At 62.3% G+C, this 24,456-nt stretch overlaps 1 protein-coding gene across 3 annotated transcripts in view; it reads right to left on the bottom strand.

The window, feature by feature from the left end:
- Adamtsl2 (ADAMTS like 2) overlaps window positions 1-17,879 on the bottom strand; it is a 34,262-nt gene extending 16,383 nt beyond the window's left edge. Inside the window, exons 1-10 of one of the 3 annotated variants that reach the window (XM_046465528.2) lie at window positions 17,645-17,879; window positions 15,920-16,010; window positions 15,270-15,397; window positions 14,407-14,482; window positions 13,190-13,292; window positions 12,375-12,520; window positions 12,143-12,266; window positions 9,839-9,919; window positions 7,404-7,579; window positions 881-1,226 (exon numbers count right to left, since the gene is read on the bottom strand). In XM_046465528.2, coding sequence (XP_046321484.1) covers window positions 881-1,226; window positions 7,404-7,579; window positions 9,839-9,919; window positions 12,143-12,266; window positions 12,375-12,520; window positions 13,190-13,292; window positions 14,407-14,482; window positions 15,270-15,397; window positions 15,920-16,009 — 1,270 coding nt within the window. In that variant the 5' untranslated portion in view covers window position 16,010; window positions 17,645-17,879. Of the gene's footprint in view, window positions 1-880; window positions 1,227-7,403; window positions 7,580-9,838; window positions 9,920-12,142; window positions 12,267-12,353; window positions 12,521-13,189; window positions 13,293-14,406; window positions 14,532-15,269; window positions 15,398-15,919; window positions 16,011-17,644 lie in introns of all 3 variants that reach the window. The other 2 variants (XM_046465527.2, XM_046465529.2) reach the window with 2 other exon arrangements.
- Window positions 17,880-24,456: the final 6,577 nt, after the last annotated feature.

A 24,456-nucleotide genomic window follows, 5' to 3' on the forward strand; every position in this document is an offset into this window, starting at 1 on the left:
ATGCCCAGAAGGCCAAGGTCATCTCTACAGAGAGGCCTCCACAGTGGGTTGGAGAGGGTCTCTCACGGTCCAGCCCATCTGGACCCTCAGCATGTGATTTGGCTTGGAAAGAGTGTCCTTGTTGGTGTAAGGGTCCCCTCTGAAGTCATTTGGGGTGGGCCCTCGCCACACAGAGATCCCAAGGAGATGGCCGAGTAAAAACCCAGGCAGAGGGGAGAGAAGGCTGCAGCCCCAGGTGAGAAGTGCCCGCCAGCCACGGCTGCAGCCCGTGGGATGTGCACAGAGGAGCCCAGAGCTCGCCTCGTGAGCCGCGGGGCAGGCTGGCCGAGCCTGACTCCCAACTCCTGCAGGGTGGGTGGGTGCTGGACTGGGCCAGGGCACTTCCTCTCACTGAGCCTCAGTGTCCTCCTCTGTCAGACCCCTCATGACCATGGGCCTACAGCCAGCATCTGTGGTCCCACGTCCTTAGATTCAATAAACCATGGATCAAAACTCCTTGGGAGGACACGGCTTCTGCACTGAAGAGGGATGAACGCTTTCTTGGCACAGAGTGGCCCCTGCTAACATGGTGCCTGCACCGTCTCGTCCAGAGCACCCACAGCACTCCCAGTGCACGCGGAGGCCCTGTGCAAAGGCCACGCGATTCTGTGTGAAGGACTAAAGCATCTGGGAATCTGAGAGCCTGCCGAGTCGTTCCTCCCAAGGAAAGACTGGCTACTCGAAGAACGTGCGGGAGCAGGACGGGGAGAGTCTTCGGCACTGGGCCGGCCCAGAGAGGGTATGTGAGCACCCTGGCTCTCCTCAGCAGGCCTCACAGGGGTGGAGGGCCCTGACCCAGAGACTGTCCCCAGGGACCCCGACCCACATTCTCCCTTGTTACCTTGGAAGCCCTTGCCCCTCGGGGGCCCCTCGCAGGCCCCGCCGCTGGCCGGCTCGCACACCTCGTTGGTCTCCTGGCCCCGGCGCAGGCCCAGCTCCATCTCTGGGCCCGTGGCACTGAACAGCCGGTTGTCCAGGCCCAGCCGCTCCGAGGAGGCCTGGCCGTAGAGTGAGCCGTTGTGTCGCATGAAGCCCAGCAGCCCGGCGCCCAGCTCCTGGCTCTCTGCGCTGGCCGAGGCGGGCTCGGGGAAGGTGAAGTAGAGGGGCCGCTGCAGGCTGTGCGCGTGCGGCTGCAGCAGCGTGTACTCGAAGGTGATGGAGGGGCTCTTGCCGTTCTGATTCCACACCTGGGAAAGGAGAAGCGGACCCAGCTCCTTCTCTGCCCCCCCAGCCCTTCGCCACACACCCTTCAGGACCCAGTTGCCCTGGCCCCCGGCTGAGTCCCACCCAGGGAATCGAGGTTGACCCAAGAATGCTGCCTTCCCCAAGGCCCGGGGGCAGCACTGTCCAAGGACCATGAACAGGGCACACCAAGGCAGGGGCATTGGGTGCTGTCCACCTTGGTGATGGGCAATGTCCATGTCTAGAATCTTTAGGTATTGAAGCCAACTACAGCCCAACCTGCACTTTATCGTCACCATGGAACAGAGATCCGGAGCAATACTCCCACGGACCTTCTCCCCAGGGACCCCGGAGCAGGCCCATGGAGGATGCAAAGACCCAGTCTCTCCCCAATTTGGGACAGCCTTGGGGGGCCAGAGGACACAGAGCTCCCTGCAGGCAGGTGAGACCTCCGCCTCCCCCACCAGGGGCTCCTGCAGCCCCTCCCCAGGAGGGACTCCACAGCCTCTGTCCAGAGGCTCCTCCCTGAAACCCAGGAGTGGTCCTTGGAAATGGGTTTAGGAGCAGCAGCATCTGGCCACCAGGGCCACAGGCCTGCCCGAGGTGGGGGGCACGGAGGCAGCCGTATCTGGTGAGAGGGCCCCCACAGGAGAAGACACGCTGTGGGCAACATCTTGAAGTTTTGGGAGTTGGCTGGGGCAGCCGAATCCCACCCTCTAGGGCCACGCGTGGACACCACGAGGGAGCCCTCACTTCCTGCAGCTGCAGGACAGAGAAGGTGGAAGAGGCCAGAGGACCAGAGGCTGCCTTCTCACCCTGCCTTCCACTACACCTAGGGCAGGGTCAGGCCGGGAGAGGACCGCAGGATGTGGGTGTGGGGGCTGACCCAAGTGCCTGAAAATATGGACTTCCTTGAATCTTCAGGCCCAGAGTGGCCCGTTCCACCCTGTGAAACCTGAGTGACGACACCGTCCTTGGGCCCCCAGGAACTGGCCCAGCCTCCCCTCTCCTGACCACCAGACCAACAGCTGAGGTCAATCCCCATCCACTCCCCTAGGGAAGTCCAGGAGAAGGGACGTCACTCACAGACTCTCAAAGCCAGGGGGTGCCTGCTAGCACCCATGAGGGAGAAGGGCAGACATGCTACCTCGTGGCCCCCACAGTGAAGAGCAAGTGCCCCCAGCTGTGGCAGATCAGGGAAGAATGGCCCAGAGGCTGGTCAACACACCAGGTGACCAGCTTCTGCTGGAAGGCCTGAGGACATTCTATTCATAGGAGTGAAAAGAAACACAGTGGAAAATGATTCCAGCATCCCTTGGAGGGACAGTGCGGTGTCTCCTGTGTCTCCCAGGCCAGGAAGATGCTGGTGGCAGGAGATGCTCTTACATCCCCAGCAGCCATGGAGTGACCGGATCCTGAAATGGTCAAGGCAGTTGGTGGGGGCCTGGTCCACAGAGACCTTTGTGCATGGCTAACAGGAAAAAGGGCCCCTTAGAGACAGACCAGGGGACAGAAAAGGCCCAGTTCAATCTTTCCACCAAGGAACTCAGGTGTGGAGGGGGGGGGGCACTGCCCCAAGGAGTGCCAGGCTCCTGCCCTGCTCCCTGAGCCAGTTCTCAGCCAGAATCTCCAAGTGGGTGCACAGCCGGGCCCCAGGAGGAACCCAAAGGCTGTGCGAGGATGACCCCACTTCCTCCCCAAAGGTCGAAGCCATTTACCAGGTTGACTTCCCTGCAGAGGTGGGTCCACATGCTAGAACCAGGGTCCAAGTTGCCATCACCAACTAGGGACACCAACTGGGGACTCGGAGCACCATCACTCCTGGACTGTGTGCAAGCTCGTGGTGGTAACAACTGGAGTGTGGTTCAGGCCTCAGGCTCCCCTGTCCCCAGTGGGTCACCATTGGTGGGACCTCCCACTGGGTCCCTGACTCGTGGGGTGAGAGCCATGGTGCAGAAGGTAAGCACAAGACTCTGTCCAACCCCGTCCAAGACAGCGCCATGGCCTACGGGAGGCCACAGGGCAGTGCCAGCCTCAGGACCCAAGGGTGCAGGGCTGGGAGCCGTCCACCTGTGCAGAGTCCTGTGGTTTGCTCCTACAGAAGGAGACAGCCTGTCTGTCACCAGAACACAGGAAGAATCCTGGGGAGGGTCTCGTCCTCATCCAGGACCATCAGTCCAGCCCTCCCACTGGCGACATAGCTGCCAGCTCGCCGGGCACAGTGGCACGAGCCTGTAATCCAAGTCACCTAGGAGGCTGAGGCTGGAGGATTGCGGGTTTCAGGCCAGCCTCAGCCACTGAGAGAGGCCCTAAGCAACTTAGCGAGACCCTGTCTCAAAATAAAAAAGAAAAAGGTCCCAGGATGTGGCTCAGTGGTAAAGCATCCCTGGGTTCAATCCCCAGTACTGAGGGAGAGGGAGAGGGAGAGGAGGAGAGAGAGGAGAGAGAGAGGGAGAAAGAGAGGGAGAGAAGAGAGAGAGAGGAGAGAGAGAGGGAGAAAGAGAGGGAGAGAGGAGGAGAGAGGGAGGGAGAGGGGGACGGAGAGAAAGAAGGAGAGAGAGAGGGAGGGAGGGAGAGAGGGAGGGAGAGAAGGAGAGCGCACTGAGTGGTGTGCTGAGTACAGAGGGCTCTGAGGCAGGTCCAGGCTGTGACGCACACAGCTGGCCACTTGGGCCACAGGAACTGGCAGACCCCAGGGGAACAGAGGTATGTGGGGAAGCAATGTCATGTGGCGGTTCTGGCAAGCCCAGGGGGACATCATAGCATAGACCCTGGGGTTCAGGAGCCAGCCATGCCATCTTCTCATTTAAACACCCGCCAGCCTTGGGGCCGGACCCCTGCGGCCACAGGATGGGGACAGCCAGGCAGCCAAAGCTGGGCTGTGAGCTCTCTCAACTCCATAGTCCTCATGGGACAGCTGTGCCACAGCCACGATCCAATGTCCCAGACAGCCACAACCCAAGACTCCTGCACCAGCACAACTCTGAGCTCTCGGGGGCTGCAGGAGGTACCCTGGCTGCCAAGTGGGGGGGCAGGAAGTGCCTGAACTTGGTGTGGAGAAACCAGCGCAGTGTGAGGATCCGATTCACTGAACTCTCCCTCAGGGGTGTAGGAAACCCTCCTGGCAGGACCACTTGGCCACCGAGGGACACAGGCTGACCAGGAGCATGGCCTGTGAGCAGGAAGGCCAGCATCATGGGCCATGTGGAGAGCTTGGCTGGCTGATCAGCAGCCTAGAGGACACAGGCCAGGGGACTTCCTGGTGCACTCCTGGACACGGCTGTCCTGGGGTGCGGGTCCTCACCTGTTCATTAGTGCTTAGCACACGGGGACACCCCTGCCGTGTAAGAGGTGCTGAGCAGCGAGGTCCGAGTAGAATGGCTTTCCTGGTTACACAGGGTGGAAATCACGCATGGCCAAGGGTGTGCATGGCCAGGGGTACTCAGCCACTTCCCCTGCCAGAGCACAGCCTGCTGGCACCAGCACAGAGCTGGCCACTCAGCTGCTGGGGGGCAAGCTGGCTGCCCTCACAGGGCTCCCCTGGGGCTCACAGAGGTTTTGACACGAGATAGGTTGACGCAGACACTGACATGGGCAGGGGATCTGCTCCATGGCAAAGCAAGGGCCACAAAGGAGGCACAGTGACAGGCCCCTTGCCACGGCTACATCTGTGACATGGCACGTGGTCCCGGTAGGTGGACTCCATGGCTGAGGACACCGGGGGCAGAAGCAGCAGGGCTGGCACTCCCAGCGGCCACCTGCCTGGGGCTTTGTACTCCCCGGCCCTGCAGGACCTGGGGTGCCGAGACCCTCATGGGAGTGGGGCCACCAAATCGCTCACCCTGTCTCCTTAAACTGTAAGTTATGGTAGCCACCTGGTCTCTGTGGGCACCTTGTCTCCAAAAGAAAGAAATGGCCATCCTGGCAGGGTAACTGACCCTAACTGTGGAGAGCAGAGAAGGACACCACATGACCCTGGGCCTGCTGACCCATCCTCCTGGGCCTCCACTGGTATCCTGTTGCCCCATTTTTTTTTTTTTTTTTGGATCCAGGGACACTTTCCCACTGAGCCACATCCCCAGCCCTTTTTATTTTTTATTTAGAAACAGGGTCTCTCTGAGTTGCCGAGGCTGGATGGATAGATGGGTAGATGAACTTGCAATCCTCCTGCCTCAGCTCCCCAGGTGTCTGGGATTACCAGTGTGCCCACTGTGCCTGGCCTGCTGCCCAGTGTTGATGGGGTCTGGACAAGGGCAGCGGCCTTGGAATTGAGAACGCCGTGGAGACCAGAATCACCTCACCAGGAAAGTCACTGAAATCAGCAGAGGTGCCAGTCATGTGCGGGGGGATTTGAAGCAGGCAGGGAAGAGGGAAGCAAGGGGCATGGGTTGTGGCCCCCGGGCCAGCCACAGTTCATCCCACTGGAGCTGGAGAGGAGAGCTCCGAGCCCAGCAGGGTCCGGGGGCCGCGGTGGCTGCCTGGTGCGCCCGGCTCTCACCCTCAGGGGCCTACCTGCAGGGGCCGTGGACGTGGACGTTGAGCCCCACCCCAGGCTCAGCCAGAGGGAGCTCTCTCCCCAAGGCCAACCCCTCCCTAGGGACAACTGCACCCAGCAACTACACAAAGGCCTCGCTCAAGTTCACGCTGACCTGGAGGGATGGGCTGAGAGCCGCTTGTGCCTGGGTCGCAGCCCACAGCTCCACAGTCCTGAGCCAGCCCTCCCCCCGGCACTGCTTCCAAGACCCTCCCCAGCCACCTGCATCGGACCTCCAGCCTTGAGCTATTTCTGGGGACCCTAGCCCCTGGCACTGTTCCTCCAGCCGGGGCCAGTCCATCTCAGGAAGGCTCCAGGAAAGGCCAGGAGAGCGCAGGCACAGAAACACACCAGCCCGCGAGATTCTGGGCCACGTAGGGCATCTCCTCAGCCTGAGGGCAGTGTGGGGGGCACCTGATTAGAGATGCCTCCAGGGGACACTGGCTTCGACTCCAGGCAGGGCTGCTTGAACCCCAGGGGTGCTGCTATGAGTCCATCACTGGGCAAGTCGCCAGCCTCCCTGTGCCCAGTTTCTGTGCCTACAACAAGAGGCCATGAGAACTGGCCATGGCAGGGGATGAAAAGCCAGAACCAGTGGGTGGGTGACTTTCAGTCCTGCAGCACTCCCAAATGCTTGCTGGCCTTAATAGCCCCAGAACCTCCTGACCCTGGCATCTCCAGATGCCAGCCATGGAAAACTGTGACAAGCAGCACGCACAGGCCAAACTCCCCTGCCCGCTGCTGGGACCCTGAGCCAGCCCCCAAAGACCTGAGCATCCAGTGGAGGCAGGGTCAGGTGAGGGCCAGGGGCTACAAGAACTGCTCTGGCCCCCCAGCCTTGGGAACCTGGCACAAACACCACAGTGACAATGGGGCAGCATGGAACTAGATGGGGGCATAAAGCCCTCAACTGTGGAGTGGGCATGGACCAAGCCTTAGCTCCCTGGGAGGCTCCTGATGACCAGAGAATGGATCAGCACAGCATTGCCCATAGTGCCAGCCGGCAAGGAAGGTGCAGCCGTGCTGAATGAACGACGGGGGGATGGGTGGGGGATGGGTGGGTGAGGGATGGATGGATGGGAGATGGGTGGGGAGATGGGTGGGGAGATGGGTGGGTGGGTGATGGATGGATGGATGAAGAGATGGATGGAGAATGGACGGGGGATGGATGGATGCTGTTTAGATGGGTGGATGGATAGATGGGTAGATGAATAGATGTGTGAATAGTTGGTAGGTGGATGAGTGAATAGATGAATAGATGAGTGGATGGATGGGTGAAAGGATGAATGGGCAGATTGATGGATGGATAGGTGGATGAATGGATGGAGGGATGGGTGGGTGGATAGGTTACAGATAGATGTATAGGAGATTGAGTGAGAGCAAGTGATTGAGAGGCAAGTGCGTGGGTAAATGGGTTGATGAGTTGATGGGAGGCTGAGTGAATGAATGAGGAAGGAAACGGGGTGGGGGGGCTAGTGAGCAAGGATCTCAGTGATTGAAGGAAAGAGCCCCAATCCAAGCATCCGCCATGCACCATGAGTGTGCACGTGGCAAGACCATGGGGACCACTGGCCCACAGGCCCTTGCCAGTGACTCTGAGGAGCAGCCCCACAATCCCTGTGGTCTCCCCCTCCTGGGGTACACGCACCATGACATTCAGACCCTGGTTGGTGGGCCCCTGAGCCACAATGTACTCGATGCCGGTCTCATAGACATCCATGGGCCGCCGGTACTTGACCACGGTGCCCGCGATGTTGAAGTTCTTGGGGCTGTCCACCTTGTAGTTGCCGTTAAAGAAGTAGAAGCCAGCTTCATCCGCAAGAGCTGAAAGGCAAAGCCACCGGGTCACGTGGGCCAACAGATGGGCAAGAGGGAGGAATGAGGGGCAGGGAACTGGCACCGCTTCCTCAGGGAGCCACAGCCAGCCCCCCAGCCCTTCCCTAAATGCCACAGAGACAGGAAGCTTAATGTCACCTGGAGGATCAGACAGACCTGTGGCCAGCACATGTCCCTGGCCAGTCAGTGCTGAAGAGGTGCATACGCCCTTTCCTATCAGCCTAAATAAACACCACAGACTCGTCGGGACGGCTAGAATCGCCAGCCAGGGACACCCTGGGCCAGTTCTCCCAACTGCCATTGAGGAGCTGAGGGGCTTCAGCTTCTATCCTGGTGGTAAGAAGGGGACATCAGTGCCTTATCCAGTGCCCAAAGCAGTGACACTACAGCCCTGACCTAGCTGGTGCAGACACGGTCTACCAGGCCCTTCCTGGGGACCACACCAGGCTGACCAGCTGTGCCCTCTCCAGGGACCACCAGGGACCAATTCTGTCCCTCTGACCATCCAACCAGCCTGACCACCCAGGCTGGGCTGAGGCCTGCTGAGGTCCAACCAGGCCAGAGGGCAGCCTGGGCCCGTTCTGTCACCCTCTCCCTGAGGTGGGTGTGGGTGGACACTCCCAGGGCCTGATTGGAGCCAGCTGGAAGCTCAGGGCAGAGGAATGTGCTTGAACCCCCCAGCAGCCTGTCTCCCTGTGCTCCAAGGCCAAGGGACTGCCTGCTTGGAGCTGGTCCTCTCTGGGCTTGGAGGGCGAGCTGAGGCCCTCAGATCCTCCAGGAACAGGGACAGGAGGGAGGAGGCAGACTCAGCACTCAGGGACACTCTGTCTTCCAAAGGGTGTCCTTAAAGCCAGTTCCAGGAACCGGCCTGCCAGAGGAGAACAGCTTCCAAAGTCGCTGATGCAATCTGAACAGAGGAGCCGGGGCAATTAATTTATTATCAGACAGACGCAACAAGCAGGACGTGTCTGCATGAAAAGCACCCTTAACGTAACAACGTCAGAAAATAACGCAAAGTCCAAGTTCTGCCAAGGCCTGGTTGTCTCGGCTCAGCTCCGAGGCTCAGCTTCCAGGTACGCGCCCAGGGTTCAGCTGGGGCTCGCGTCCAAAGCCTGTTTCCTGACAGTGAGGACCTTCCTTCCTGCGGCTCCCCAGCTCTCCAAGGCTGCCCTTGGCGTCTCCACGATTCTGTTTCAAGAATGAGACTTTGCAGCCAGCCCAGAGAACACGGCCTGTCCTGGCCTCGCCACTCCCCATCCAGCAAGCGACAGAGCAACTGGCCTGGCAAGGGGCCCAGCTCCTAGGCTCTGTCCAGAGCAGCCCCCAGGGTGGTGACACCTGGGGCCAGCAGCTGCAGACCTGCAGTGACTGGATGCTCCTTCCAGGGGGTGCACAGAGCGCCAACCCAGGGCATCTGGGCAGGGGCAGCAGGGACAAGGCTGGGTCCCAAGCTGAGGATTTTCAGCAAAGCCCCTCCCCTTTCCAGCATCCCCAGAGTCCTGGCTCTCACTGTGAGGCATGGGGAGGGGGGGCAGCAGGAGGGAGCACGGGTCAGGAGCAGGCTGGGCCTGTGCTGGGGAGCAGCCCCCAACACAGCCTGGGCCCAGGGCAGGGCAGCTCACAGGTATCAGCACCTGCCTGCCTTGGCAGTGACAGGGAATCCACTCAGCCTACTGCCTGGGGGTGTGGACATGACACATTGCCAGGTGGAGCTTCTGGCCACACAGAGAGCCCATCCAAAATGTGTCACCAAGATAGGGCCTCACCACCTGGACCACTCTGCAAACAGCTCCAACACACCTCAAGGTAGCAGCCTCCCCTCCAAGACCCTGCTTCCCACTGGGGACGGTGGGGCAGAGCGACACGAGGCCCCAGCCTGGCTCAATCCCACCTCTGATTCTCTGTCACTCAGGACCCTGGACTGACTACCTTCCTCCTCTCGGCCTTACCTGACCTGTCACCTCCTGAGACTCACTCCTTGCACCCTACAGGGACCCCACCTCCAGCACCCCCAGTTTTGGCTGGGTCAGCCTCTCTAGTGACAGGGAATCCACCACCCAAGGCCACAACCCTGTCCCTGTCCAGCAGCTCTGAGTACAAAGACCTTCTGCGCAGGAGGGAGAGGCTGGCTTCCCCAGGATCCCCCACGGCCACTGCCACCCTGTCTCTGGGGCCACACTGCTGTCCATCCCCCTCCCAAAGGAAGGTTCCTCACCCCTAGACACTGCCCACCACCCCGCAGCTCACCCAGCACGTCGGCCGACTTCTTCCTCTCCACAATCTGGATATCCCGGGCGCCAGCAGGGATGTGCGTCACCAGAGAGTAACCTGGAGGCAGATGGAAGTCAGTAAGCCGCCGTCACCTCTCCTGAGGAATGCTACCTTGGTGGCAGCTGCCAGCAGGTAAGGGGAGCAGTCTAGGGGCTGGTCCACTCCCCTGGTCCCCTGAAATGCCCTGTGCTGTCCCCGAGGCTGAGCCTCCTGTCAGCCCCTGACCTGGCCAGCCTGTTCCCACCGAGGCCACAGGCCAGCCCCTTCCTCACTGGTACCAGCTCCAGCCCCGCCTTGGGAAGGGACTCTGTGTACCTCAGGGACCTTAACACACTGGAGCCCGTGGGCTTCGGTCTCATGGCCACGCATCACCCAAGGGGCCGGGATGATCACTGGGCCCTCAGGCCTCGGTCCCCTCGTCTGCACACAGGCTCAGCACCATCCTCTCCAGGATGGCACATCATCACTGTTATTCCCATCTCATCAGAGCGTCACCCTGATGGCAAGCCACGAGGACCCTGAGGGCCCAGCCTTCCCAGCACCAGGCCTCTCAGTCCATCTGAGGGCACCTCAGCCAGCTCAGTCTCTTACCCACGTCCCTAGGAAGGAGGGGAAGCCATAGAGTCCTGCAAACCACCCAGGGCTTGAGGGGCTGGGGGCTGGGGGCACACCCTGTGAGGACAGGGGATTGAACAACCCTTGAACAGGGAAGTCTGCCACAGGGGCCCAGGAATGCAGGGCCTGCTGGGGTTGGCACTCCCGTCCTGGGTTCCCTGTGGGCAGCAGTAGAGTCCACGTGCCTCTGTCACCCAGAGTCTCTGTCACCCAGACGAGCTGCTCCTGCAGGCCAGGCTGGGCTTGCCCACCCTCCCAGACCCCACCCCACCCTACAGGTCCCTGAAGGCTCTGGCCTGGCCCATGTTTCACAGTGAGCACTTTGGGGTCCAGGGAGTGAGGGCTCAGTCAGAGCCAGCCCAGCTCTGTAACTAAGGGACTACAGCCAGGTCATGCCGCCCCCTTTGCCCGTCTTGGCAGCTTCGAGCAGCAATTCTGCCTGCCGTGGAGCGACGTCAGGAGGCGTGGAAGAGTTAACGCGGGCCAGACCTGATTCAGTGCCCTGCCAGCCTGGGGCACCCCCAGAATTAGCTGGGACTGTTCCTGCTCCTTCCTGGGGGGGACTCCCCTGGGCATGCCTCCTGTCTGTGGCTGCAGCCCCATGACCCCAGCACGTCCCGGGTGCCCTGAAGCAGATGCACTGTGTGACCGCAGGCCCCGCCTCCATGCCCCAGGTCCAGCCCAAGGCCATGCAAGCAGGTTGGTGAGAGGAGGAGAGGGACAGGCACCCTCCAACGGCTATACACGGCCCCTCCCACAGCAAGGCCGCCAAGGCAAGGGCCTCTGCCCATCGCGCCTGGCAAGCGCTCAACATGCATAATTCACACCCCGGTCTGGCTGCGCTGCCCAACCACCCCTCCTTTCCCCAGCCCTGTCCAGCCTGCCCTGCCCAAGCTGCGTGTCCAAGTCCCACCCTCTCCAGCACCCTCCCCCAGGACCTTCTGGAAGCCAATCTAACTCCATAATTACCCCTTGTGCAGGGGTGAACCATCCTCCACCACCTGGACCCCTCAGTGGCCCTGACAGGGTTGGTTCTAGCCCAGACTCACTGGAGGACCCTGGGCAGGTAATGCCCACTCTGGGCCTCAGTTTCCCCACCTGCCTAGTGGGCTTCAAGCTCCCCAACCAGGAGGCTGTGCTAAACCAGCTCAATGGCACATGGATTTCAGTGGACACCTGACACAGTGATAGAAGTGACCTCTGACCAAGAGTAGAAAGGCCTGTCACACACACAGACCCCCAGCCAGACCAGAGCTGGATATAAACATGCCTTTGAAGAGGTTCAGGCACTCCCAGGGGCCAGGGGCTCTGGACTGGAGTCCACTCACAGGTGAGGGGAGCCCCTGAGAGGTGGGCCCCAGGAGCTGGCATGCTCAGGGTCAACTCTCACAGCAGCTCTGGGGCTGGGGCCCTGCCTCAGTTTCTCTCTTTTATGTGTGGCAGCAACACTTCCCTGCAGGCTGCTTCGTAGCTCGGATATGGTCCCCATGCCAACTGCCTTCTGGCACACAACAGGTGCCAGTCAGAGGGGTCTCAGTACGGGGCCAGCCCCGGCACCTGGTGGACACTCGGGTGGCCCGAGAGGGAAGAACTCAAAAGAACTCGTCTGAAGGTGCCCAACAGGGAGGTTGTGCCCGGCACCCGGCATCCCAGCCTGGCACTCACCAAGGTGGGCGTTGCCCTTGCGGTAGTTGCCCGTCACGTGAGTGCAGCTGCTCCCGTCACCCTGGCAGACGCCACACTTATCCAGCGTGTGGGTGGAGAAGAGCACCCCGTCACAGCCGATGGGCTGCAAGAAGCAAGGGAGATGGCCATGGGAGGGCGCCGTGGCGGGGCCGGGGCTGCCGCTGCCCTGGACCGCGTGAGAGCAGCGTACTTTGCTACAATGTTTAACAACCTCACATTTTCCAGACACGCAAACCCCTCGCAGGTCGGTGAGCTTGCAGGACGTGCCATCCCGGGCGGGGACCATGAGCTGCCGCTGGCCGTCCACAGTGGTGCAGTGCAGGTCGCACGGCTTGCTGGAGATGTGGACGTAGTCATCTGGGGGACGAGGGAGGGGGTCTCGGTGGGGAGGGGGTGCTGGACTCCAGGGTCTTCCCCACTTCCTCCTGCTGAGACAGCACCCTCCCCGCCAAGGTCTGGAGGGCAGAACGGGTCTGCCCAGGGTCTCAGTGGCAGAAATGGACCACGATGCAGATTATCCAGCCCAATCCAGGCTTCCTGGTTCTGGCTTCTGCCTCCTGTTAGTGGGGGCCACACCTGAGACCCCGGCCCAGCGCTTTCCCCAGGAGCAGGACAGGCTAACTCATTTGCATTGTTGCCTGGACAACCTGCCCCCAGCCCCAGAGAGAGAAAGAGGGGGAGATGGCCACTACACCCACAGGCCCTGTGGGACCTGGGCCTGTAGCCAGTCCCTGCTTGGGATTGTCTGGGCTGGTTCCTGTCCAAGCCAGGAGCCAGTGAGCGGGAAGTGTGCTGACCCTGAAGCCAGGCTGCAGGAAACTCAGCCCCAGGAACTGTCCCGGGTAAGGCCTCGGGTCGGGACAGGAGACCTCCAGGCCTTGGAGCAGGAGACCTGGGCTGTGCTCAGGCTCCACAGCTGCCACCACAACCTCCGGACCCCTGTTCCAGGCCTCGCCCCCACCATCAGATAGTCCTGGGACTACAAAGGACACCCCCCACCTGGCAGGTCTGCAGGGCTGTAAGTACCGGGGTACAGGGGCTTCCACTGGTATGCCCGCCCGTCGAACACTCGGGAGTTGAAGGAGACGCACTGCTCCTCTCGGAAGCTCCTCCCGTCTGGTGGACACTCCTGGGAAGGGAGAGGTGGGGGCTCCAGGAGGGACTTGGCCCCAGAGGGCACCTTTGTCCAGTCTGAGCCCCTAAGGGCCACAGCCCATGGCGACCTCTCATGCCCTCGCTGGGGCTCCCTCTCTCCCACCACCACAGGGAGGTGGTCCTCCTCACCTGGCCTCCACCTAGCCACAGTGGAGGGGATGGGCGCCATGGCCCTGACCACACTGCCCTCCCCTGCTCTCCTTCCTCAGGCAGACACGGGTGCAGGTGTCCCCAAGGCACCTACAACATCCTAGCACCATTGCTGGCCATGCATGGGAACCAGATCAGGAGGGGGGACCTGACTCCACAGAGGAGGACCCAAGGCAGAGGGAGACCCTGTCCAAGGGGCCGGCTTAGTCATGCTGGGTCTGGACTGTGCTGAGGTGTCTCCATCAGGAGCTCGCAAATGGCAGCACCGTCCCAGGAGGAATGTGGACCCGGAGAAGGCCATCCCAGAGGTGCTGGTGCACACATGGGAACCCCAGCCACTCTGCCTGCCTAGCCCAGGCCTGCCCAGCAGCCCGAAGGAGCCAGCTCCAGGACCCCATGTCCCAGCTGCCCTTGGGTCTGCAGGCATTCGTGTTCAGACTGACTTTGGCCCCACTGAGAGAAGACTGGCCGCCCAGAGGCAGCGCTCCTGCTCCACCACCCTGGTTCCCGGCACAAGGCTAAGGAAGAGGCAGAGGCTGGGGGCACCTGGGAGCAGAAGAGAGCTCGAGGGGCACAGGAGCTGGACGAGCCCCAAAGAGCAGCCCAGTAGGACTGTCTTACAGGCGGGGACGAGGAAGCCATGTGCCGTCTGCCCAGGAGCACCTGGCCCACGATTGCAGGCAGTGCCCCCAGCCCTCGGGCCCCACTGGAAGTCACGGGAGCCTCAGCAAGTCCAGCCGTCCCACACATGCCCAGAGGACAGTGGGCATGACACAGTAGTCTGACCCCCAAGGGAGCTCAGTCCGAGCCTGGACACCAACCCCACCCTGGTTCTTCCTGAAGGGCAGGCCCAGGAGGCACGCCAGGGGGCCAGGGCGACAAGACATAGGGTGCCAAGTGGGACCTGCCTGAAAGCAGGGGAAGGTGGGCGGCCTCACCTGCACTCTGCAGAGCTGGTGTCGCCTGGATGTGCCCGTGCAGGTCCTGTTGCCAGCACCTGGGACAGACTTCCTCCTGGCAGGAAGGCGGGGTGCGGGGCGTTGAGCCAGAGCCGGAGCAGGAGCTGCAGGCCCAACACCCCTTCAGGGAGGGCCAGCGCCCTCCAGAGCCCCGCGCCCAGCTCTCCCTGCTGGGGTCGGGCTCCTCCCTCCCACTTGACTCCTGCCCCACCCCAGGCCTGGCAAGGACAATGATCGATTGGTTCCTAGAGCCCCAGCACAGCACAGGGTCATACTACACAGAATCTATAAGGGCACCGCATTCGCCACGCACTTGGTGCTGTGCTGATGCAGAAAACACAGGGTCTCCTCGTATGTACTCAGAAGCATGAGGGAGCTCCAGCAAGTTCCCCATGCTACAGACGAGAAAACGTGCAAGAGACAGTGACGTGACTTGCCCAAGGTCACACAGCCAGAAAGAAAGTAGCAGAGAAAAAACTCAAATCCAAGTCTGCCTGATGGTGAGGGCTTATGGTCCTGCACTGTGCTCCTGCCTGTTCCACTCAGCTGGGACCTTCAGAAGAGACGAGGGTCTCACCCCGCAATGGCGAGCCTTAGAAACCTCCCCCTCTCCCGTGAGAGGCACCCCTGGGACCAAGGAGCATGGTGAGCTCTAACACAACTTTAGGACCCAGCAGAAGCTGTGTCCCTGGCAGCAGCCAGTGGGAGACTGACCCTGACTTCCTCAAACGTGAGATCCCCAGTATAGGAGCCACCAGGCCCAGCTGCCCACCCTGGTACCTTGCCCACCGGCTGCCCCACCCCATGCGCCACCCCCCTCCACAGCCGCGCCAAGCTCACACCTCTGCTGCAGGCAGTGCCGCTCCTGGGACATCACCCCACCCCCGCAGCTGCGGGAGCACGCCGTCCACTTGGTCCACTCCCCCCACCAGTAAGTGGTGGCATCGGCACCCCCCTCCAGGCTGTTGTCCTGGGTGAGAGGCCCCACAGACGGTCAGCGAGGGGCTCAAGTGCCCAGCAGGACAGGCCTGACCCTGGGCCTGAGGGATCCTGCTGGCCACACAGTGCCAGGCTCGGGTCTGCAAGGTGTTCTGGAGTGACTCCCTGAGTGCCAGGCCATGTCCTGTCTTAAGATCTGAACATCTGGGGGCTTGGAGGGCTCCAGGGGCCTCACCCCACCAGCTGCACTTGCTTCTGCACGGCCTGCCCATGCATCTGCAGGACACGAGCCCCCAGCACACGCCTCGGTCCAGGACATTGCTGGAGGGGAGGCACCCGGCCACCCTTGGCTGCACCCTGACACACGGTGGCCAGAGCCTCAGCTGAGGGGCTGATCTGACTGGCTCTGTGGATGGGTTTCTGAGGCCCCAGGGGCTCTGGGACCCAGGCAGATACCCCACGCCTGTCACAGAGCCCCTCCAAAGCCATCCGTTTGGAAGTGACCACAGCACCTGAGGTTCGGGGTGGGGCCTGATAATGACAGCCTACTCACCGAGGCTTCAGTGGACGCTGCACCCCCAGCCACAACTGCCAGGGCCAGCAGGCACCAGGCCCAGTACGAATGCCACTGTCCACCGTCCATCCTAGGAAGCAAGGCACTGCTTTGGAGAAAAGCCCTTCAGGGTTTCCCAGTGCCCCAAGCTGCCAGCCTGCCTGGGATTGGGTGGTAGTGGCCGCCTGGCAGGCCACACAGGGAGAGGCCGAGCCATCCATCTGGGCTCAGCAAGAAGGAACTCTGTGAGCCATTAGAGGCCTGCCCGGGCTTGGGGACAGAGGGGTGGTGTGCATGCCGGGCCCAGGCCACCTGTGAGCTGAGGGCACCCAGGGAGCAGCCATGCTGGACTCTGAACACTGGTGCTCCCTGGAGAATGGCTGTCAGGAAACCAGGGATGGTGCAGGCAGCTGGAGGCCAGGGCAGGGGGAGGGGCCCCGGGCTCCGCCTTGGCCAGAGGGGGTTGCAGAGGGCAAGGAGGTGGCCGGGGGCTTTGCCCAGCCCTTTCTTCCCTGCCTCCCCTTGCCCTGTCCATGTGGCCTCGGGGAGGCCACAGCCTCACCACCCTGGCTCATTCTCAGGAAGAGGCATCCAGCGGCAGCTGGCACTCGGCACAAAGCCCGGCTATCTGTGTCCCTCCGGCCTGAGATGGAATCAGGGAGAGGCCTGGAGGAAGTGCAGATTGAGCCATTGTGCCAGTGGCCAGGACCAAGCAGCCTACCCCTCCCCACAAGTCACACCTCTGGCCCAGAACACCTGCAAGGGGTCAAATCCAATCAAATCGAGGGGAGCTCCCAGCCCCTGGGCTCTATCCCCACCCCACCTTATCCCCAACAGGCACCCTGCCCTAAAAGAGAAGAGCAGGGACTAATGGCCTCTGCCCAGGGTTTGTCTGAGGTGAGTGTCTCTTGCCAGTGAGTCCAAGGAGGGGACTCAGGAACCACTAAGCCCAGAGTCCAGAGGGAGAAGCCAACTGGTCCAAAACCACACAGCAAGGCAAGCGATTGGCTCCAGCCTCTGAGCAAATGTAGGACTCGTCCCATGTCTGCAAATTCCAGGGGGAGAGGGTATGCGAATCACCCCCACCCAGAAGCTAGCTCCAGAGTGGCCCCTTACCCTTACCCCCGCAGCTCCAACTCTTCTTCCCTGGCAGGTCCAGCACCCCCAGGTGTCCTGACCTAGCCGACACACCCTCCACCCGAAGCCTGCGGCATGCACCCTGGAGTCAGGACCCAGAGCCCCAAGGCCCCATGCTACCAGCGCAGCCACCAACCCAGCCCCACTGACCTCCCCTCCCCGCGGTCTCCAGCTGTGCCCCAGCCCTGCACCAGCTCGGTGCCCAGAGCTGTCCTGGTGGCTCACTGGTGCCCCAGCCCTGCCAGCCGCTAAAGACAGGTGCCGAGCAGGCCTCACGCTTGGTTTTCATTAAGGCTCCCAGACGCCGCTGGCTCTGGTCAGGCCCAGCTCACCCGGGATCCGTCTCTCCCAGGGGTCCCAAAAGAGCAACCAGAGAGCAAAAGGGTCCGCAGCATGGGCTGCAGCTGGGGCTGAGGCACCACCTGCGTTGTGCTGGGCAGGGCTGCCCCCGACCCAGGGGGGCTCCCAGGGGGGCTGGAGGACGCCCAGCTCCCAGTCCCGCTCTGAGCAGTTGACTGGTCTGGAAGGACTGCAGGTCATGCCTCCAGGAGGCTGAGACAAGAGGGAGATGGGGACAAGGTGGCCTACCTGGCCTGGGGTCAGCAGGTTGTCCTCCCAGAGAAAGGGGTGAGAGCTGGCAGGCAGACGCCACAGACAGGGACCCGGGCAGCCAGGTGTGCTGTGCGGGGAGGGCCTCGCGGAGCGGGGGCTCGGCCTCCCTCTGGCCCCGCCTCCAGGCCGCCTCCCTCTCCCACTTCAAAGAGCATCCAAGGGAGGGGGTTCCCGGGAGGGGACTCAGCCCAGTGGCGGCTCCCAGGCCGCAGCCGCCTTTATAGCTGTGAGGCAGACGGGGAGGAACTCACACTTCCCACCAGGCCGCTCCCCCGCCCGCCGCCGGCCGGCCTGGCGCACACTTTAACCCGCTCTGCGCCTCTGGAGCCCGGCCAGGCCGGCCCAGCTGCCTGCTGGCTGCTGCCGCCGCGGCTCGGGAGCAGCAAGCAGGGAGGCCCGCCTGCCCAGTCCCGAGCGGGGAGCACATGTCGTGTGTCCAGACGGAGCTGCCCCGACCCTGAGGTCACTGGGGAAGCTGGGGTGTCTGGCTTCTGCTCCAGGGGCCCAGCCCTGCCACTCCTGCAGACGGGGCAGGTTACGTGCGGCACCCCGCTGGCAGCCCCTCTCACAGAGGGAAAGACTGAGGTCCCAGCCAGCCACCAGCCCCAGAGAGTTTGTCCTGAGATGCAGAGACCTAAGCAGGTGAGAGGCTGAGGGAGACCCAGCCAGGGTGCAGCCTCGGGCTCCAGAGATAGACTGATGTGCCCACGGCCTGCAGAGCAGACGGCTGGAATAGCCAGGGTTGGCGGGCAGAGAAAGGAACTCTGCAGATGTTCAGCGCCAGCTGGGCAGCCCCTGGCAGGGCAGCCTGAGGCTCCAGGCCCCTGCTCCTGCTGAGCCTGTGCCAGCCCCACTAGGAAGCCTGGCAGACCCTGAGGGCAAGGGACTTGCCCTCACACACCAGGCTCCCCAGCTCTCTCCTGGAGAACAGGCACCTCCAGCCTCGGGACAGAAACCAGGACAATGCTTGGAAGGCCCTCTGAGCCCTTTCACCCATGCCCCTGTCTCTCTGCCACAGATGTCATAGGTGGTGCTTGGAAGACACTCCCTCCTCTCAACCTCTGTCCGCTCTGCTGGAGAATGAGCTCTTTCAGCTACTCCCTTGGTTGACTAAGAGTCGCATCCTCAGCAAGTTCAGCCTTATATCTGACCACTAGCTAGAAAGATCAGGAAACAGCAGCTAGTATAACAAGGATGCTATACCAGGCTCACACCCCGAGCTGAGCCTCTCTAAGAGCCTAGAGCTACAAGGTCGGCATCTCTGTTTTCTGCATCTTGCAGATGAGAAGCTGAGGCTTGGTGACTTTGAGTGACAGGCCCGAGGCCATATTTGTCAGCAGTAGCAGAGCGGGGACTCCCCCCCACCCCTGTCGGCTGGTTCTCTAGGCACTGGCTCCTCCTCCGGGGGCAGGGGCATGGGAGGGAGGGGACTCCAGCATCTCCTGCTGCAGCGGCTAGGATGTGTGTGGGCTCCCAGTCACCCGGACCTTGACCCTAACCCTAGCCTAGACCCACGCTGCCCCCTGCGATCAGTGTGCCACAGCACAGACATGCTGGGACCTGTCACCCATAGCTGGCACAGGGCCATGTATATAAGGCAGACACGCCCATGCTGGTCCCTTCAGGGACATGGACGCCTCTGCTGCCCCACTCTCCTCCCCCAACTCCCGTAGGCCCTGGCACAGACCATGAGCTCTCCTGGCACTTCTGGTGCCCACACCCCACCAGTGCCAGAGTGACTAACGGTTTCCCTTGGGAGGAGCCCACAGTCGACCAACACCACCACCCCCAGCATCTTCCCTTGGCTTGGCGGGACAGCCCAAGCTGCAGCCTGGCCATCTAGGAGACCAGCCTTTGGAGCCAGAACCCCTAGTTTTGTGACCTCTCCAGGTGTATGACCCTCCAGGACTCAGCTCCCCACACCTGACCTCCAGAAGCCCCCAGATCCGGGCCCCCAAAGCCCTTCCTCCTACCTCCTCCCAGGTCAGGTTCTTAGCTGCCCTCCCAGCTCACTCTGTCCAGCAACAGCTGTTGTCCTCTGTCCCCAGGGGCGTCCCCGGTACCTGTAAGGGCAGGAACTCACCCTTCGAGTTCTCCTGTGCCCATAGAAAGGCAACACTAACATGCAAACTTTAGAGGTGAATGGGAATGAGTGCTGGGGTGAGGAGAGCACTTCCCCTGCCTCTGAACAGGGCCCTGCATCTTGCTCCAGCTCCACTCATCCCCCGCGGAGCCAGCCCAGGGATCCTGCTTCCTGGGCCCCTTCCTCCACAGTGCTGGTGCCTGGGGCTTGGGTAGCCTGCAGTCACTAAGGAGCTAACTGTGCCAGGCCACCCGTCTGGCCCTGCCCTTCCCCCTGGAGCCCCCTCAGCACCATCTCCACATGCTCAGCCCCACTCTGGCTGCTTGTTCAAGGTCACCTCTTCAGGAGGCCTTTCAGGGGCCTGGCACTCTGTATGGCGGATCTGTCTCCCTGACCTGCAGCTGGGACCCATGAGCGGGAGCTGTTGCCTCTCAGTTCCAGATGGCTGGCCCACGGCGGTCCTCCATCACTACGGGGTTGGTCCAGCGGTGGCATATGCCGGGGACTGCTTGTCCTCCAGGGCGTGCGGGAGCAGCACCTCTCTCTACTCTCCCCCAGGCCCAGATCCCTCACGAGGGGCCGCGGCCATGTGGCCCTGGCACTGGGGAGGGCACCTGTCTTAGACGGAAGCTCTCCAGAGATCAGGGGAGGAGCTTGGGAATGAGATGGCAGACACGTTTCTGGGGCACGCCAAGAGGGTGAAGAGACCAAGATGGGGGACTGAAGAGGCTGGGGTCAAAGAGGCCAGCAGGTCACCAGATGACCACGTGGGAGGCGCCCAGGGGTGGACACAGCCTCACTAGGAGCTGAGGCTTGTCCTGCACAGGGAAGCATCAGAAGAGAGCCCCAGAGGACAGAGCCTACAGGTCCAGCAGGCCAGCCCAGGCCTTGGAGCCCACCCTTGGGAGGCAGGACCTGGAGGCCCCGCCCTGTGGAGAGCAGCTGGTCTTCAGGTGGCCGTGATGACCATGCCAGGTGTCCTACCTATGTCTTGGTCTGGCCGGAAGCCAGGCTTCCTGGGTTATAATCCCATCTTAGTCTTTCCATCTGGGTGACTCTGGGCACGTTGGAAGACTCTCTGGGCTTTAGCTTCCTCGGTTGCACAATGGGGCCGGGAGGCGGTCTCCATGCGGGGCTGTGGGGAGTGCACTTGAGTTCATGAGCTGATCCCGGAGGAGGCCGCCGCAGGGCCAGGGCAGCCGTATTCCTGGACCCTGGGCCCTGGGTTTCCTTACGCCGTTTTCCTCAACCCTGACAAAACCACACCAGGCCATAGGGTCACGTCCAGACAGAGAAGGAAACCGAGGCCACAGTGTGGCTGGAGCTGACTCACAGCCACACAGTGCTGCCTGGCCTCTCGGCTGTGAGTCCAGCACAGGGCCAGGTGACAGGCAGGCCTGCCCACTGGGCCTGGAGCCCAGGGTCTCCGGAACCCCGAGTTCATAATGCCCCTTCCTCAGCGAAGGGTCTCCGTAAAGGGCTGGCAGGTTCAGGAGCCAAGCCCTGAGGAGATCTGAAAGATCTGCTGTGGAGAATCAAGCCAGGGCAGGCAAGAGCGGGGGCCACGGCAGGGACAAGGGTGCAGCCAGCGGCCAGCTCCTCCAGCTCCCCCAGGCCTCCAGGCGCCCACAGGCTTTCTAGCTTCCATCTGGGAGGGCCCCTTCCCCAACAGGAAGCTCACTGGGGCTCAGCCTGCTGCTGGGGACTGGATATTTCTGGGCAGCACCCCCAGGCCTATGGAATCTGTCTGAAGAGGGGGCTGAAGACCCCTGGGTGGCCCCAGGACTTGGGATAGCCCACAAGGTGGACTTCCAGGTTCCTTCTCCTCTCCTCTTAGCCAGGAGTCTGGTGGTTTCTGTTAGGCCGAGGCAGGATGTTCCAAGGGACTGGGGCCTGTGGACGACCAGGACAGCGCAGGACACCGCAGCCTAGACACCACAGAAAAGGGGTTCTCTGTCCCAAAATGTGGGTCGCAAACAGGTTAGAAGGCTGGGTGGCCAGAAGGGAGCTCAGCATTGCCCAGCACTCCAGGGGTCTTCTGGTGTCTTTTAGAAGGCCCAGTGTCTTCTAGGGACCCAGGCGTTGTTAGAGCTCCACTGCTGCCAGAGCCCCTGGATGGGGTGTGTGGCGGAGGAGGGAGCTGATGGGTCCCCTCCTCCTGGCTTCTGCCTGCTGCCGGCTGTCATTAGCCTTTGGTGATTCTCTCACCAGAGATGCTTTCTAGACAGCGGCTCTGTCCTGGTCACGGCCGCCACTGACTGTGTCCTGCCCCGCTCCACCCCACTCAGCAAATGGCGCTCGCAGGAGCATCCTACGGACGGTTCTGCTGGGGTGGGGGGCAGCACAGGGGCTGTGCCGTCCAGCCATGAGGCTCTCTTCCCAGCCACGCCCCAGAACCTGGGTGTGGCAGGCAGCCGCTTACCTCTCAGAGGGCGAGAAGCCCCTGGTTTAGGGGACAGAGCGTATGTGAGGGTGAGCCTGCCCCAGCTCTGCCCTGTGCTCCTGCCTGGGCGGACACAGAGGAGGAAACGGAGGCTCACAGGGCCAAAGGGCCCACAGAGGTGCCAGGAAGGGGTGGGGCCTCTGCCCGGCCCACCCAGGGTGATGTGAAGCTGAGGTGTCTCGAACTGCCAGCTCATGGCCACCTCGCTGCCGAGACACGGGGCCACCACGGTGAGCACAGGGGCAGAGCCTCCTGAGGTTGGCCAGGCTCGGGGCCCCTGGGAAGACTGTCTTTCCCCAGCACAGGGAGCCTCAGCCTCAGCCACCATTGCACGCCTGCCTGCTCTGGGGTGACCCAGCGCTATGGGCTGGGGGTTCAAACTTTGGAGGACGCAGACGCAGAGGCGGCTGGCTGGGCCCTCCTGGGCCGGGCAGACAGACAGCTGTCCCGGAGGCGGGAGCCTGGCATTCCAGGCATCTCAGCAACTCTATAAAACTGGCCACTCCCGAGGCTGAGGGGGCAAGGGAAGGGGTGCGGGTGGTCAGCTTTGGCTCCACACGCGGGCCCCGGGACTGACCCCGGCCTGGTCCCACTGGGACCAGCGCCACCTGCTGGATGAGGGACACCACCCACTCACACCCCACCAGAGGCCTGGAGCTGAGGCCAAATCATTCTAAGAGCCTGCTGGGAATAGCCACCAGGGACCTGTGGGCCAGGGTGAAGGAGGCCGCTTTGCCCTTCCAGGGTGGGGGCACTGGGCCTGGGTGTCAGGTTCGGCCTGCAGGCCTGGACACGGCCGCTGCTTCTTTCTGGTCCTCGGTTTCGACCTCTGTGAAACGGGGAGAGCACCAGGGGCCGTCAGCACCCAGCACACACACAGTGCCATGCAGGCCCCGACGGGGCACGGGGCACGTCCTGGCCCAGGGAGAGGCTGAGACTGGAGTGTGACGGAAGCAGCCCAGCAGCAGGCCAGCGGGGCTGGAGTAAAGAGGGCATGCACAGGAGCTCTGCGGCTGGGGGGCTGGCAGGCAAGAGCGTTGGGGGGCTGGCAGGCAAGAGCGTTGGGGGCGGGAGGAACCAGGGGGCCAACTCGGTCTCAGGTGGCTCAGAGCCGCCCAGGTGGACCCAGCCTCCCCACGTCTCCAGGGGCAGCGAGGCCCCACAACAGCCTCCTGCCTCCTCCACGCCACCTCCCCAGCCCCAGGCCCCCAGGCCAATGGCTTTCCTTTCTTCAGGGAGAACCGAAGGTCACTTCAGTCCTGCTCAGAGCTGAATGCCCTCTCCAGAGCCAGCTGGTCTGTGTCCAGGCAGCCTGGCTCCAGGGGAGCCACACACGGCCACCCCCACCTCCACTCTGCGCTCAGCCACCCCTCAGAGGCAGCTCACAGTCCAGCCTATGTGCAGGGGCTCCCAGCTGCCCCCCACCCAGACACCTGTCTCCCCACTTTGGGACGGTCGCTCCTCGGCCCCCTCCTCCTTAATGGCCACAGCACATGTGCAGGCCCACCTCTCCTCCCCCTGCAGCCCTGCCCGGAGCTCACAGCTGCAAAACGCACACGCTCTGTGCAAGCCAGCTGTGGAATGTCCTGCTCCTGCACGGCTCCAGAGCCGCTCCGCACCCCTCCCAGGCACCGACCTCAGATCACTTCTTCTTCACCCCCTGCTCCTCCTGGGTGGGGCTGGGGCTGGGCAGGAGCTGGGGCAGAGAGGAGAGGAGCAAGGTCGACCCAGGCCTCAGACAGGAGGGGCCCCTGGGGCTGCGTGCCTCCCCCTGCACCGCAGGCGGCAGGGCCTGGTTTTCCCATTTGGAGAGGCATCTGCGCTCCTGGAAGGCCAGGCTGAACAGGCCGCGGCGCTCCTTGGAATTTCATTCACTTTTTAAACAGAGTCATTCATTAAGTCAGTGCTTGCTGGAGATCCACAGTGTGCCAGGGCAGGGGGGATGATAACGAGGACCCACCCACCAGCACTCCTGCAGGACAGGGGCACCCATCAGTGGGCAGGTGCTGGGATGGAAGCAGGGGTGCTGTGGGTTGGAAGCGCCCCCAGATACACTGCCCAGGTGGGAGTTAGCAAGGCCTTCTCCAGACCACAGAGGGAGAGGGAGGACAGGGCGAGGATGGTGGAAGGGGGCCAGGAGGCCTGGGTCTGGGGGAAAGGTCTGGGTTAGGATGGCCTAGTGGTCTCCAGGAGGGAGGTGGGGACCTTGAAAGCATCCTCATGGAAGAATGACACCACCAGGTGTCTCAACCTGGACGTTTC

Source organism: Marmota monax, unplaced genomic scaffold (genome assembly GCF_021218885.2).
Source record: "Marmota monax isolate L192 unplaced genomic scaffold, Marmota_monax_Labrador192_F-V1.1 WCK01_AAM20220418_F8-fsc00167, whole genome shotgun sequence".
In the NCBI taxonomy this organism is placed as follows: Eukaryota; Metazoa; Chordata; class Mammalia; order Rodentia; family Sciuridae; genus Marmota; species Marmota monax.